Source organism: Bufo bufo, chromosome 3 (genome assembly GCF_905171765.1).
Source record: "Bufo bufo chromosome 3, aBufBuf1.1, whole genome shotgun sequence".
Taxonomy (NCBI): Eukaryota; Metazoa; Chordata; class Amphibia; order Anura; family Bufonidae; genus Bufo; species Bufo bufo.
In genome coordinates, this window is record NC_053391.1 from 389,099,252 (window position 1) to 389,113,950 (window position 14,699).

General features: G+C 41.1%; 1 protein-coding gene across 4 annotated transcripts in view; it reads right to left on the reverse strand.

Annotated features, from left to right (window-relative positions):
- Positions 1-14,699, reverse strand: part of LOC120995510 (multidrug and toxin extrusion protein 2-like) — a 104,647-nt gene that overhangs the window by 2,767 nt on the left and 87,181 nt on the right. For all 4 annotated transcript variants that reach the window (XM_040424772.1, XM_040424776.1, XM_040424774.1 and 1 more), the window contains exons 13-16: positions 13,658-13,727; positions 13,439-13,571; positions 8,457-8,551; positions 181-271 (exon numbers count right to left, since the gene is read on the reverse strand). In XM_040424772.1, the coding sequence (XP_040280706.1) occupies positions 181-271; positions 8,457-8,551; positions 13,439-13,571; positions 13,658-13,727 (389 nt within the window). The remainder of the gene's footprint in view (positions 1-180; positions 272-8,456; positions 8,552-13,438; positions 13,572-13,657; positions 13,728-14,699) is intronic.

A 14,699-nucleotide genomic window follows, 5' to 3' on the forward strand; every position in this document is an offset into this window, starting at 1 on the left:
GCTCATGAACAACTCTTCTTTCCATATTTCATCTCCTATTTGTTACTTATTACTTTTTGATTGACATGTGAAGCTTTATTCAGAATTACTGTATAGTGTGCAGTGCTCTTGTGCTATAAAATATCTATTGTACTGTCGTGCTGCATCATGGTACACTGTATATATAAGCCAGATACTTGCCGAATGAACACATGCCAAATCCTGGGCTAGTTTCCTTCTGTGAAATGCTGGGCCCTTCATCTTCTTTCTTTACTCCTGCTCGAACTTGTGCCTAAGAAATAAATAAATCATTATATTATAATATATATATATATATATATATATATATATATATATATAACAACAAAGAAAGTCCGCAGCACTCCTTGAAGTAAAAAATGTGCAGTTTATTCACACATGTCAGAAAATTGACAACGTTTCGGTTCTCTCACAGAACCTTTCTCAAGTCAGGACCTGACTTGAGAAAGGTTCTGTGAGAGAACCGAAACGTTGTCAATTTTCTGACATGTGTGAATAAACTGCACATTTTTTACTTCAAGGAGTGCTGCGGACTTTTTGTTGTTTATCCGTCCTGTATCGAGGGACCACCGCGGGCACCGCATAACTGTGAAGGAGTGCTGCCTGACCTTTTCTATGGATATATATATATATATATATATATATATTACACACACACATATATATATATATATATATATATATACACACATATACATACATACACACACACAGTTATGTCCATATATATTTGGACAGAGACAACATTTTTCCAATTTTTGTTCTGTACATTACCACAATGAATTTTGAACAAAACAATTCAGATGCAGTTGAAGTTCAGACTTTCAGCTTTAATTCAGTGGGTTGAACAAAATGATTGCATAAAAATGTGAGGAACTAAAGCATTTTTTAAACGCAATCCCTTCATTTCCGGGGCTTGGACAAAATAAATAATTGTAATTAAAATGTTAATTTCTAATACTTGGTTGAAAACCCTTTGTTGGCAATGACTGCCTGAAGTCTGGAACTCATGGACATCAGACGCTGTGTTTCCTCCTTTTTAATGCTCTGCCAGATCTTTACTGCGCTTTTCAGTTGCTGTTTGTTTGTGGGCCTTTCTGTCTGAAGTTTAGTCTTTAACAAGTGAAATACATGCTCTATTGGGTTCAGATCAGGTGACTGACTTGGCCATTCAAGAATATTCCACTTCTTTGCTTTAATAAACGCCTCAGTTGCTTTAGCTTTATGTTTTGGGTTATTGTCCATCTGACCAATCAGTTTGGCTGCATTTGAGCACACAGTATGTTTATGAAAACCCCAGAATTCATCCGGATGCTTTTGTCCTGTGTCATATCATCAATAAACACTAGGACCCAGTGCCACTGGCAGCCATGCTTGCCCAAGCCTTCACACTGCCTCCGCTGTGTTTTACAGATGATGTGGTATGCTTTGGATCATGAGCTGTACCATGCCTTCACCATACTTTTTTCTTTCCATCATTCTGGTAGAGGTTGATCTTGGTTTCATCTGTCCAAAGAATGTTCTTCCAGAAGTGTGATGGTTTTTTAAGTCCAATCTAGCCTTCTTATTCTTGAGACTTATGAGTGGCTTGTTTCATGCAGTGAACCCTCTGTATTTACTTCCATGGAGTTTTCTCTTTATGGTAGATTTGGATATTGATACGCCTATATCCTGGAGAGTGTTGTTCACTTGGTTGGCTGTTGTAAAGGGGTTTCTCTTCACCATGGTAATTATTATGCAATCATCCACCACTGTTGTTTTCCGTGGGCATCCAGGTCTTTTTGCATTGTTGAGGTCACCAGTGCTTTCTTTCTTTCTCAGTATGAACCAAACTGTAGATTTTGCCACTCCTAATAGTATAGCAGTTTCTCAGATTTTTTTTCTGTTTTTGCAGATGAAGGATGGCTTGTTTCACCTGCATGGAGAGCTCCTTTGACCGCATGTTTACTTCTCAGAAAAATCTTTAAAATGCAAGCACCACACCTCAAATCAACTCCAGGTCTTTTATGTGCTTAATTGAGAATGAAATAATTAAGGAAATGCCCACACCTTCCCATGAAACAGCTTTTGAGTCAACTATCCAATTACTTTTGGTCCCTTTAAAAACAGGGTGTCACATGTAAAGGAGCTGAAGTTACTAAACCCTTCATCCAATTTTAATGTGTATACCCTCAAATCAAAGCTAAAAGTCTGGACTTTATGTCCATGTGGATTATATAACTATGACTTGAATATGTTTTAGTAAGCAGGTAATACAAACAAAATTTGTCAAAAATACCAAACAAAATGTGTAAAGTGAAAAGAAAATGATACATGGTTTTCAAAATACTAAATAAAATCTGAAAGTGTGGCATGCATTTGTATTCACCCCCTGTACTCTGATACCCCTAAATCAAATCCAGTGTGACCAATTGCCTTCAGAAGTCACTAATTAGTAAATAGAGTCCACCTGTATGTAATTTATTCTCAGTATAATGCCTCATTCACACATCAGTGTTTTGGTCAGTGATTTCCTTCAGTGATTGTAAAGCAAAATCAGGATTGGAGCCTCCACAGACATAAGGTATAAGGGAAAGATCAGCACCTGTTCTGTGTTTAGAGCCGCACCTGGTTTTGGCTCACAATCCCTGATGGAAATCACTGACCAAACACTGACTTTGTGAATGAGGCGTAATTACAGCTGTTTTGAGAAGGCTTCAGAGGTTTGTTAAGAGAACATTAGTGATCAAACTGCATTATGAAAACCAAGGAACACACCAGACAGGTCAGGGATAAAGATGTGGAGAAGTATAAAGCAGGCTTAGGTTATAAAAAATATCCCAAGCTCTGAACATCTCATGGAACATTGATTCAACCAATCAATCAATCAATCATCGGAAAATGGAAGGAGTATGGCCCAACTGTAAGCATACCAACTATGGCCATCCACCCAAACCGACAGCCCAGGTAAGGAGAGCACTAATTGGAGAGGCAGCCAAGAGACTCTGGAGGAGCTGCAGAGAGGCTCAGCTCAGGTGAGAGAATCTGTCCACAGGACTACTATTGGTCATGTACGTGAGAAGCCTTTTACACAGTTATGCCTCTATATCAGGGCTGGCCAACCTGCGGCTCTCCAGCTGTTGTAAAACTACAATTCCCACCATGCCCTGCTGTAGGCTGATAGCTGTTAGCAGTCTAGGCATGCTACGAGTTCTAGTTTTGCAACAGCTGGAGAGCTGCAGGTTGGCCAGCCCTGCTCTATATGATGTTCTGTTGAGTTTCTGTGTGCTACCAAATCTGCTGATAAGCCGAAAGAGCTACAGAAAGCGCACGCTTTAGATTAAACATACAAAAAAAGTTTAATTTATCATATCTGTTGGATGGTAAAAAAAAAAAAAAAGTGCCAGATTTGCACCCGATATTTCATTAAGATCATAAAGATTAGGCAAATTATAAAATCGCTCCGTCTGATCACAGGGAGAACTGTGTAACTGCTCAATCATAACATCACAGTCTCTCCATCCCTGACTGGCACGGATCTGTTTCATCAGCACAGTGCAGGAAGGGGTAGCTGCATCCATTAAGGACATTGCATTCAGCTTTCTGTCAGAGACAGGACATGTGCTGTAATTTCCCACTAATATAATGCTTCCTAAGTTGGTACAAAAACAAAAAAAACTATAATGCAGCCATATTCATGAAGACTTGAACTGACAAAGTGTGTGCTCATTGCTAGGGCATAGTAGGCTCTGTTCACATCAAATTTCCCCTGCACAGTCAGCATATGTGCCAGGAAAGTTCTCTATTCTTTCAATGGAGGCTAAAAGAATAGCCTCCTTCGAGTTCATGTTAATCTGCATACTGTTTGAAAGTGTATTTTCCGTCTCAAACTGTTATATATATAAAAAGGAAAAAATGGCAGCACCGAAAAAAATCAAAAAAGAGAAAATGGGTGCACAGCCCAATGGGAATAAGCTTACCCAATGCAGAATACAAAAAGCGGGTAGCACTTCAGACTTGTGAAACAATGTAGAAAACTTTATTCACCCATGTGGCAAGGCAACGTTTCGGCTCAATACCAGAGCAATTTTTTGTATCCACATTTTGTGTGGACAGGAAGTCAGTTTCTCTATTCATTTCTATGAAACTAACATCAAGGCTCCCATAGGACTACTGGGGGCCCTGTACCCCCCTGCACACTCCTTGCTGCTCCCCTAAATAGACTGGAGCGGCCAGTTGCACATATGTGCAGCTACTCCATTCATTTCTTTGGGAGTTCCGGAGGTAGCCGAGCGCTGTACTCGAGCACCGATCTGATAGTTATCCCCTGGATAGGTAATAACTTGTACCTACCGGAATAGCCCTTTAACTCTACGCTGTAATTAGTGTCCAAGATGGCCTATTCTGGCCTTAACCTCAACTGGGCAGCATACATTGTTTTTAACACGATTTTATTCCTATGTTTTTTGTAAGTACAATAAACCCTTTTCAATTGCAACCACTGGTACGTACTTCACCATCTTTGCGCCTTCCTTCCTTTTTTGAGCCTTATGGAAGTGTGAGACGGCTGATATCTTGGAGTGACGCTCTCCTGGTAGGATCCTAGTTCAGACAAAGATCTTCTGAATTGACGGTTTCTGGTCCTGACCTGCCCTATAACCTGAGCTCCTTGACTGAAGGCACACCGGTCACTCTCTATGCGCATTACAAGTGATCCTTGTGAGTATATCGCATACATCTGATGCGACAGGTGTCTGAACATACTACACCATAGTGCGTTTTTTTCACTGCATTTTAGGTTTCCATGCATCTGTTAAAAATCTATGATTGAATGTGGTCCATCTAACTGAAGATTTTTCAGAATGTAAGAAAGAGAAAATAATAGGAACATATAAAAGAATCCTCTCTTGCAGCGCAATCCTTTCTCCTATCACTTTATCTAACAGACTTTTACCCACATTGTCTTGGGATCTGCAGCGCTTGAGTGGACCTATTTCCTATACAGAGACTTTGTGCTTTTATTCTACTTAACCTCAACTAATCAGTTCAATTTGTATGTCTCAGAAATAAGTTTTCATAGCATCCCATTCAATGCATTTCCTAACCCTGTTTTGATTTATAATAAAGAACTCAACAAGCATATTTTCAAGCATGAGTAATATCCACACTATTAAGCCAGAAAGCATTAATCGTCTACATTCTGTCCCTCAGTGAACCATTAGAGGAATGTAGTTCTATCAATAAAGGAGAATGATCTGACATACTACGGGTAAGGTATACTATTTTAGCATGTATACTATTTTTGTTTGATCAATATAGGACTAAGCTTAGAGTAGGTTTCCTGTAATAAATGGATAAAATAAGTCAAATAGCCTTCATTGACTGTAGAGCTGTCTGTACTTTATCCCAGAATGGATCAACCACCATGGTAAAGTGTCTTAATAAAAGCACAGGTAAATGGGGAACTTGGGCAAGACATTCCAAGAGGCCCTTAAAAGGTGTTGTGCCACCAGCAAATGGCATTTATTATGTAGAGAAAGTTATTACAAGGCACTTACCGTATTTTTCGCCCTATAAGACGCACCGGCCTATAAGACGCACCTAGGTTTTTGAGGAGGAAAATAGGAAAAAAAATATTTTGAACCAAAAGGTGTGCTTTTGGTGGGTTTTGAACCAATTGTGGTCTGTGGATGGCACTGTTATGGGGGATCTGTGGATGGCACTGTTATGGGGGATCTGTGGATGGCGCACTGTTATGGGGGATCTGTGGGTGGCGCACTGTTATGGGGGATCTGTGGGTGACACTTATGGGGGATCTGTGGGTGACACTTATGGGGGATCTGTGGGTGACACTTATGGGGGATCTGTGGGTGACACTTATGGGGGATCTCTGGGTGACACTTATGGGGGATCTCTGGGTGACACTTATGGGGGATCTCTGGGTGACACTTATGGGGGATCTCTGGGTGACACTTATGGGGGATCTCTGGGTGACACTTATGGGGGATCTCTGGATGGCACTGTTATGAGGATCTGTGTATGACAGTTATGGGGGGGATCTGTGGATGACACATATATAGCATCTTATGCTATGTGTCATCCACAGATCCCCTCCATAAGTGTCCCTGTAGTGAATGACCCTCAATACACGCTGGGGGCCGGCATCTGCTTTTATAATGACAGCGGGGCCCGTGCAGTGACTGTATTCTACTACACGGGCCCCGCTCACTGTATGATCCTATGTTTAATAGTTACCGTAATTGTAATTGTATGTAATCAGGAGCGCTGTGTATTGCCGGTACTTACAACTAGAAGCGGTAGGTAGCAGAGAGGAGGGAGGAGGGAGAAGGGAGAAGGCAGGCCGGGAGGACGGGCGCTGGCAGCGCGAGTCATACGTCATGCGTCTACGCCGCCTGCTTCATTCATTCATAAAGTGGGCGGCGCAGCCGCATGACGTATGACTCACGCTGCCAGCTTCCGTCCTCCCGGCCTGCCTCCTCCCTCCTCCCTCCTCCCTCCTCTCTGCTACCTACCGCTTCTAGTTGTAAGTACCGGCAATACACAGCGCTCCTGATTACATACAATTACAATTACGGTAACTATTAGACATAGGATCATACAGTGAGCGGGGCCCGTGTAGTAGAATACAGTCACTGCACGGGCCCCGCTGTCATTATAAAAGCAGATGCCGGCCCCCAGTCCCGCCTCCCTCACAGCTGATACACCCGCCGCACGGCATCGCGGCGGGTGTATCATTGAAAACCCGACAAAATCGGCAGCATTCGCCGTATAAGACGCACTGCTATTTTCCCCCCACTTTTGGGGGGAAAAAAGTGCGTCTTATACGGCGAAAAATACGGTACTAACGTATTGTGATTGTCCATATTGCCACCTTTGCTGGCTTCATTCATTTCTCCATCATATTATATACTGCTCAGATCCAGGGCTTACATCCACCCTGCAATCCAGCAGCCGTGGCCGTGTCTGCACACTATAATAGGAAAACTATAGGTGCTTTTTCCTATAGAGTGCAAGCACGGCCACCGCTGCTGGATTGCAGGGTGGTCATAACTAGGGAAGAGCGAATCGACTTCGGATGAAACATCCGAAGTCAATTCGCATAAAACTTTGTTTCAATACTGTGCGGAGCAAGAGCAATCTGTCACCTACATTTCATATGTTAATCTACCAGGAATTAATAGTAGTACATGTAAACACCATTGCCAATATACTTTTATATCTCCACACTTTGACCTCATCCTCGAACTTTAATCTACAGGGTGGGCCATTTATATGGATACACCTTAATAAAATGGGAATGGTTGGTGATATTAACTTCCTGTTTGTGGCACATTAGTATATGTGAGGGGGGAAACTTTTCAAGATGGGACTCCCAGGCTATGAGCTGTGCGCTACGATTGGCCAGCGCTGCAGCAAGGGACAACCCTAATACAAAAATTCTGCCCAGTACAACAGAGGGAGCTGCAGACACCGGAGCCTATACCGGGCGAACGGAGCGGCGCCCAGACATACTAGTAAGTGCAGGGGGACCCCTGGGCGTCGCTCTGCCCACTGATATAGTTAGTTTTTAAACTAGTGAAAGGTCCTCTTTAAATATTACTTTATTATAAATATATTCTCAAATACATTTCATTATCTATAGTGGTTCATTTTGTCTAGGGAGCAGTCATTAGGAGAAATAAAATGGCCGCCGTCCTATTAGCACACACAAAATCTGTCCTAATCACACAGCAGGACAAGTTACTTCATAACACTGAGGTATAGAGCTGCCTCATCCTCCTCTCTGATCTGCTTGTCAGGGATTTTGATCCTGAATACCGTTTAATATGATCTTCAGATGAATTTCTGTAGGAATGGAGTTCATGAGGAGACATGAAGTACAGAGAGGATGGACAGGACAGACTGTGGTAATGAAGACTGCATACAAGTGCTGCTGCTTATTATCTATACCCCCACTATCTTCTCTGCACTTCATGTCTCCTAATTAACTCCATTCCTACAGAAATTAATCTGAAGATCATATTAAACGGTATTCAGGATCAAAATCCCTGACAAGTAAGAGAGGAAGACGGCCCAGCTCTAACTTGTCTTCCTGTGTAATTAGGAAAGGTTTTATTCGGACCTGTAGTCTGAAATGGTGGCCATTTTATTTTTCCTAATGACTGCTCCCCTGACAAAATGAGCCATTATAACTAATGAAATGTATTAGGTAATATATTTATTAGGAAGTAATATTAAAGTATTTTCATTTTCTTAATTCCCAGAGAACACCTTTAAGTAAATATTATCATGGTTTGAGCAATGGAAATTCCATCAACAATTATGAATAATTATGTTTACAATAAACTTTTTATTTAACGGCATACTATATAAATCTATTCCCATTTCAATCACAAGGATTCTTAAATTAAAAATCGCAATGGCCTAGGGCATCATACCTCTTTACACACTTTGTCCCAGTTCATGCGCAAAACATAGATCATGAAAAATGAGGCTTGTAAAAAGACCGGAAACATCATTCCAGACCAGAGGCCTTCAAAAAGAAAACATAATTGAAGCATGTCAAAAGAAGTTTGCTTAAACAAATAAGCTATTTTAGATCAAGAAATTACCATTAATGATCTCACCGTCTCTGTAATTATGTTCTATTATTATTTATTCCCATTGTTTATGTAGTGTCAACATATTCCACTGCATCAGTACTTGGCACATTAACCTATTTAAAGGGGCTTTCCGATTTTTTTTTTTTTTTTTACTGATCACCTATCCTTTGGATGGGTCATTAGTATCAGATATGTGGGTTTCCGACCCCTGGGACCCCCGGCCATCATCTGTTTGAAAAGACAGTGTTGCTCACAGTAGCGTACATTGTATGACGATTGAGGGTGAGCTGCAAAACCAAGCACAATCACTTCAATGATAATACTGATGACCTAATCCAGAGGATAGGTCATCAGTATTAAAGTCTCGAAAAACCCCTTTAAAGGGTTTCTATCACTAGAATTTTCATTATTCAACTGGCTGACATTAGCGATGTGCTAATGTCAGCTGCACCTATCTATGCTATTCTTGTGATTATTCATACCCCCGTTACTGCAGAATTCTTACTTTTATATTATGAAAATTAGCCTCTAGGAGCAGGGAGGGGCGTTGCTCCTGCACCTAGAGCAGTGATGGCTAACCTCTGGCACTCCAGCTGTGTTGAAACTACAATTCCCAGCATGCCCTATTCATTTCTATGGAGTTTTGAGAACAGCCAAGCAAGTGTTTTACCACAGCTGGAGAGCCGGAGGTTAGCCATCACAGACCTAGAGGCTCCGTTCCCCCACCTCATTACACGCCCTCCTAGTCTTGATTGACAGGGCCAGGCAGCGTTCGCATCCTCCTGCCGCCCCTGTGCGCTGTTTGGTATTCTGCGTAGGGAAGGACGCTCGCCGGCTGCCAGCTTCCTTACCGCGCCTGCATCGACTACTGAACGGCGCAAGATTTCCCCAATTTGCATACTATAAAAGTAAGAATTCTGTAGTAACGGGGGCATGAATAATCACAAGAATAGCATAGTTAGGTGCAGCTGACATTAGCACATTGCTAATGTCAGCCAGTTTAATAGTGAAAATTCTAGTGACAGAAACCCTTTAAAGAAAACCTGTCACCATGAAAATGCAGTGCAAATCTGCAGAAAGCATGTTATATGGGAGGTAAGAGAGGTCAAAATTTTAATTAAAACATAAAATTGAAATGCAAATGCCTATGTGCCATTTCATTTTCAACCCATGTGTGCAAAATTCATTAAAAATAAAACAAAATACTTTCTTTTGCAATTTATATTTTCAACTGAAGCATGGGTAATATGTAAGAAAAATTAAAAAAGCTTAATTATCATCACATATACTGGTATTTTATAGTCAAAATTAAAAATGAAATGCAAAATGCATAAATGAAAGTCAAAACCACAGTTTTCATCTGTGTAGATATGTAGAAATGTCCTTTTTTATGCATTTGATTTTTAATTGCGATCATAAAATACCAAAGGTGATGATAATTAAATGACAAAACAGAAAATTTTAAGTTATCACATATTACCCATGCTTACATAGTAACATAGTACATAAGGCCGAAAAAAGACATTTGTCCATCCAGTTCGGCCTGTTATCCTGCAACTTGATCCAGAGGAAGGCAAAAAAAACCTTGTGAGGTAGAAGCCAATTTTCCCCACTTTAGGGGAATAAAAGATTCCTTCCCGACTCCAATCAGGCAATCAGAATAACTCTCTAGACCAACGACCCCTCTCTAGTAGCTATAGCCTGTAATATTATTACTCTCCAGAAATACATCCAGGCCCCTCTTGAATTCCTTTATTGTACTCACCATCACCACCTCCTCAGGCAGAGAGTTCCATAGTCTCATTGCTCTAACCGTAAAGAATCCTTTTCTATGTTTGTGTACAAACCTTCTTTCCTCCAGACGCAGAGGATGTCCCCTCGTCACAGTCACAGTCCTGGGGATAAATAGATGATGGGAGAGATCTCTGTACTGACCCCTGATATATTTATACATAGTAATTAGATCTCCCCTCACTCGTCTTTTATCTAAAGTGAATAACCCTAATTTTGATAATCTTTCAGGGTACTGTAGTTGCCCCATTCCAGTTATTACTTTAGTTGCCCTTCTCTGGACCCTCTCCAGCTCTGCTATGTCTGCCTTGTTTACAGGAGCCCAGAACTGTACACAGTACTCCATGTGTGGTCTGACTAGCGATTTGTAAAGTGGTAGGACTATGTTCTTATCACGGGCATCTATGCCCCTTCTGATGCAACCCATTATCTTATTGGCCTTGGCAGCAGCTGCCTGACACTGGTTTTTGCAGCTTAGTTTGCTGTTTATTAAAATTCCTAGATCCTTTTCCATGTCAGTGTTACCGAGTGTTTTACCATTTAGTATGTACGGTTGACTTGCATTATTCCTTCCCATGTGCATAACTTTACATTTATCAGTGTTAAACCTCATCTGCCACTTATCTGCCCAAGCCTCCAATATATCTAGATCCCTCTGTAGTAGTATACTGTCCTCTTCAGTGTTAATTACTTTACACAGTTTAGTGTCATCTGCGAAAATTAATACTTTACTATGCAAGCCTTCTACAAGATCAGTAATAAATATATTGAAGAGAATAGGGCCCAATACTGACCCTTGAGGTACCCCACTAGTGACAGTGACCCAATCTAAGTGTGTACCGTTAATAACCACCCTCTGTTTGCTATCACTCAGACAGTTACTTGCCCACATACAGACGTTTTCTCCCAGTCCGAGCATTCTCATTTTATATACTAACCTTTTATGTGGAACAGTGTCAAATGCTTTGGAGAAGTCCAGATATTTGACTATATGCTTAGGATGAAAATGAAGATCCAAATAAAAGTATCTCATTTTATTTTTAATTAGGACATGAATTTTGCACACATGGGTTGAAAATGAAATGGCAAATAGGTATTTGCATTTCAATTTTATGTTTTTAATTTTGGACACTTTTACCTACGGTACATGTTATAGAGAAGGAGGAAAGAAGGAGGAAAAAAAAAAAAAAAAAAAAAGACTAATATATAGTTGTGTGGGAATGATTCTGTAAAACTTGTCATTTGTTTTAATTTCTACGGTTTCTGTGCTTAGGAGTCCAATGGGTGGTCTTATCAGTTGTAGACTGTATACAGGGAGGTCTGTCAATCACTCAACAGGAATGCCCAATAGACTCCTAATCTCATTGAGATCCCAGATTTAAATGAATACATTACAAGTATCGGAGACTCTTTTCCCATAAAGCTATATCAATCTGCTCAGCTCCATCCGCTCTATAACATGCTGCCCGCAGATTGCATTGTATTTTTAAGGTGACAGGTTCCCTTTAAACAAACCTTTCAATATGAAAATGTAGTTCAGTCTGAAGGGAGCATGTTCTAGGGCAGGAGGAGCTGATCAGACTTATATAGCTTTATGGGAAAAGATTCAGTATAAATTGTCTAGTACCAAACGCATAATGGTTACATCTCAGTGATTTACAACCATCCCCGTATGAATGTGTATACATGATTGATAAAAAACTAAATGGCTGCACACCATTATACATACAAACTATAGAGCTAAGAAATGAGGACCATTCTAAATAAAAGTGGTATCATACCTACTATAAATAAGTCAATGGAAGCTCTTTGCGCACATATTTGATCAAACGTGTGTCAGGCCTATCTACCAAGCGTCAAGGTGGCTTCCGCAGATGGGTCCCTATCACTAAATATACTGCCTCACTTTGGACTTACTTAAGCCTACAATATTCAGGGAAGTGTAGAGACTAGCTACATACGTACTCTGCTCAGAAGTCCCAGGTAGATGGGCGTGTTCAGGCTAAAATAGGCGCTACCATTAATACTATAAGAAAATTTAGACTAGAACCTTCAGAATCACAGGTGCATATCCATGAAGCAAACATGATTATAAAAAAGAAAATGGCTGTACACCATTATACATACAAACAAAAGAGCTAAGAAATGGGGGTCATTCTAAATAAAAGTGGTATCATACCCATTATAAATGAGTCAATGGAAGCTCTTAGCGCACATATTTGACTAAATGTGTGTCGACACACGTTTGATCAAATATGTGCGCTAAGAGCTTCCATTGACTCATTAGGCAGAGTGCTGAATCTCCTCAAAGAGACCAGTGCTGTATGGAGACTTACTGGAAATACTCCATGTTATGGAAAGTTATTGGCAATGCTCCAAACGAATATGCAAGAAAGAAAGAGAACCATCTCACCAGCGTCACATGTTGGAAGTGGCTCCCTATGAGTCAAGATCTCACTTTACAACAAGCCTTGGGATTTGACAAGGGAATATAGCGAAGCCAAATATCCAACCATAGACTGCTGTTTCAGGGTGTTTGCCCCTCATCAGTACGGAGTAGGATTCTGGCTGCGATTCCTTGGAAGTGGCTTGGAAGGACTGGTTCAGCACTCTGCCTTGTAATATTGCATACGATGAAGTGGGAAGCTGGAAAAAAAATCTAAATGGAGTGGAGTTGGAAGCAATTCCGCCACAGTTTTATGGGTTTCGTTTTTACAGCCTTCCTTATGCGGTAAAATTGACCTGTTATCTCCTTCTCCGGGTCAGTATGATTACAGCGATAACACATTTTTATAGTTTTTTGTGTGTTTTAATATTAAATACGTTTGTCTACTTACATCTATGATGTAGAGTGGGGGCTCTTTTTTTTGCGGGGCAATCTGTAGTTTTTATTGATACCATTTTGGAGTGTGTATAACTTTTTGAACATTTTATTCACAGATTCCCTTTACGCATTAAGCTTTACAGACAGTATTACTCAGAAGCAATCCCTCTACAAATCACAATACAATAATAGCAGTGCTTACCTATTACTCCAAGTTTTCCTGCAAACATCAATGAAATTCCTACAGGCAAACCCACAAGGTAATAACCAACAGCATTTGTAATTGCACCAATCTTTTGCTTTCCAGATCCTCTAAGTATACCAGCACAAGTGCCCTAAAAATGATCAATAAAGGGTGTAAATTATAACAAGCAATGCTAAACTATACGTATACATGTGACAAGCATTCTCAAGTACTTACAGCTATAGCATCACACAGATGAAATGGCGCAGAAATGAGCATGAGGCGAGAAACCAGAGCAACAATCTCCCTGCAGAAAAAATAAATAAATATATATATATATATATATATATATATATATATATATATATATATATATAGTTAAATGCAATCTATAAATTGATATGCAATATTTTTGACCAAAAAAGAGGTTACATGAAATGGAAAATACACCTTGTCAGCACAATTCGCCCAAGCAACTGATGTGAGCATGTGGCCGTGGAGGATTGTTAGCCGGGCCGCGGCGATCAGGGCAGTCTTTAACTCTGTACTAATGAAGCGCTTCCATTATGGAAGCGATTAATTAGTACAGAAGGACCAGGGAGCGGTGAAGGATCTGTACTCACCACTTCGTGGTCCTCGGCTATCGGCTGTGCATGGCTGCGCACAGCGTGAGGTCTCTCTGTGACCTCACGCTGTGCGCCGCTATACACAGCCAGCCGACAGCAGAATGAAGAGGATTGCGATGGTGACCAGGAGCAGGAGAGGTAAGTGTTTTTTTAATTTTATTTGCACTGGGGGCTGATGGCTGACATGAGGGACATGGGGCTGACATGAGGGGCTAATGGGGGGCTTATGGCTGACATGAGGGGCTAATGGGGGCTTATGGCTGACATGAGGGGCTAATGGGGGGCTTATGGCTGACATGAAGGGCTAATGGGGGGCTTATGGCTGACATGAGGGGCTAATGGGGGGCTTATGGCTGACATGAGGGGCTAATGGGGGGCTTATGGCTGACATGAGGGGCTAATGGCTGACATGAGTGGCTAATGGGGGGCTTATGGCTGACATGAGGGGCTAATGGGGGGCTTATGGCTGACATTGAGGGGCTAATGGGGGGCTTATGGCTGACATGAGGGGCTAATGGGGGACTTATGGCTGACATGAGGGGCTAATGGGGGACTTATGGCTGACATGAGGGGCTTATGGCTGACATGAGGGGCTAATGGGGGGGCTTATGGCTGACCTGAGGGGCTAATGGGGGGCTTATGGCTGACATGAG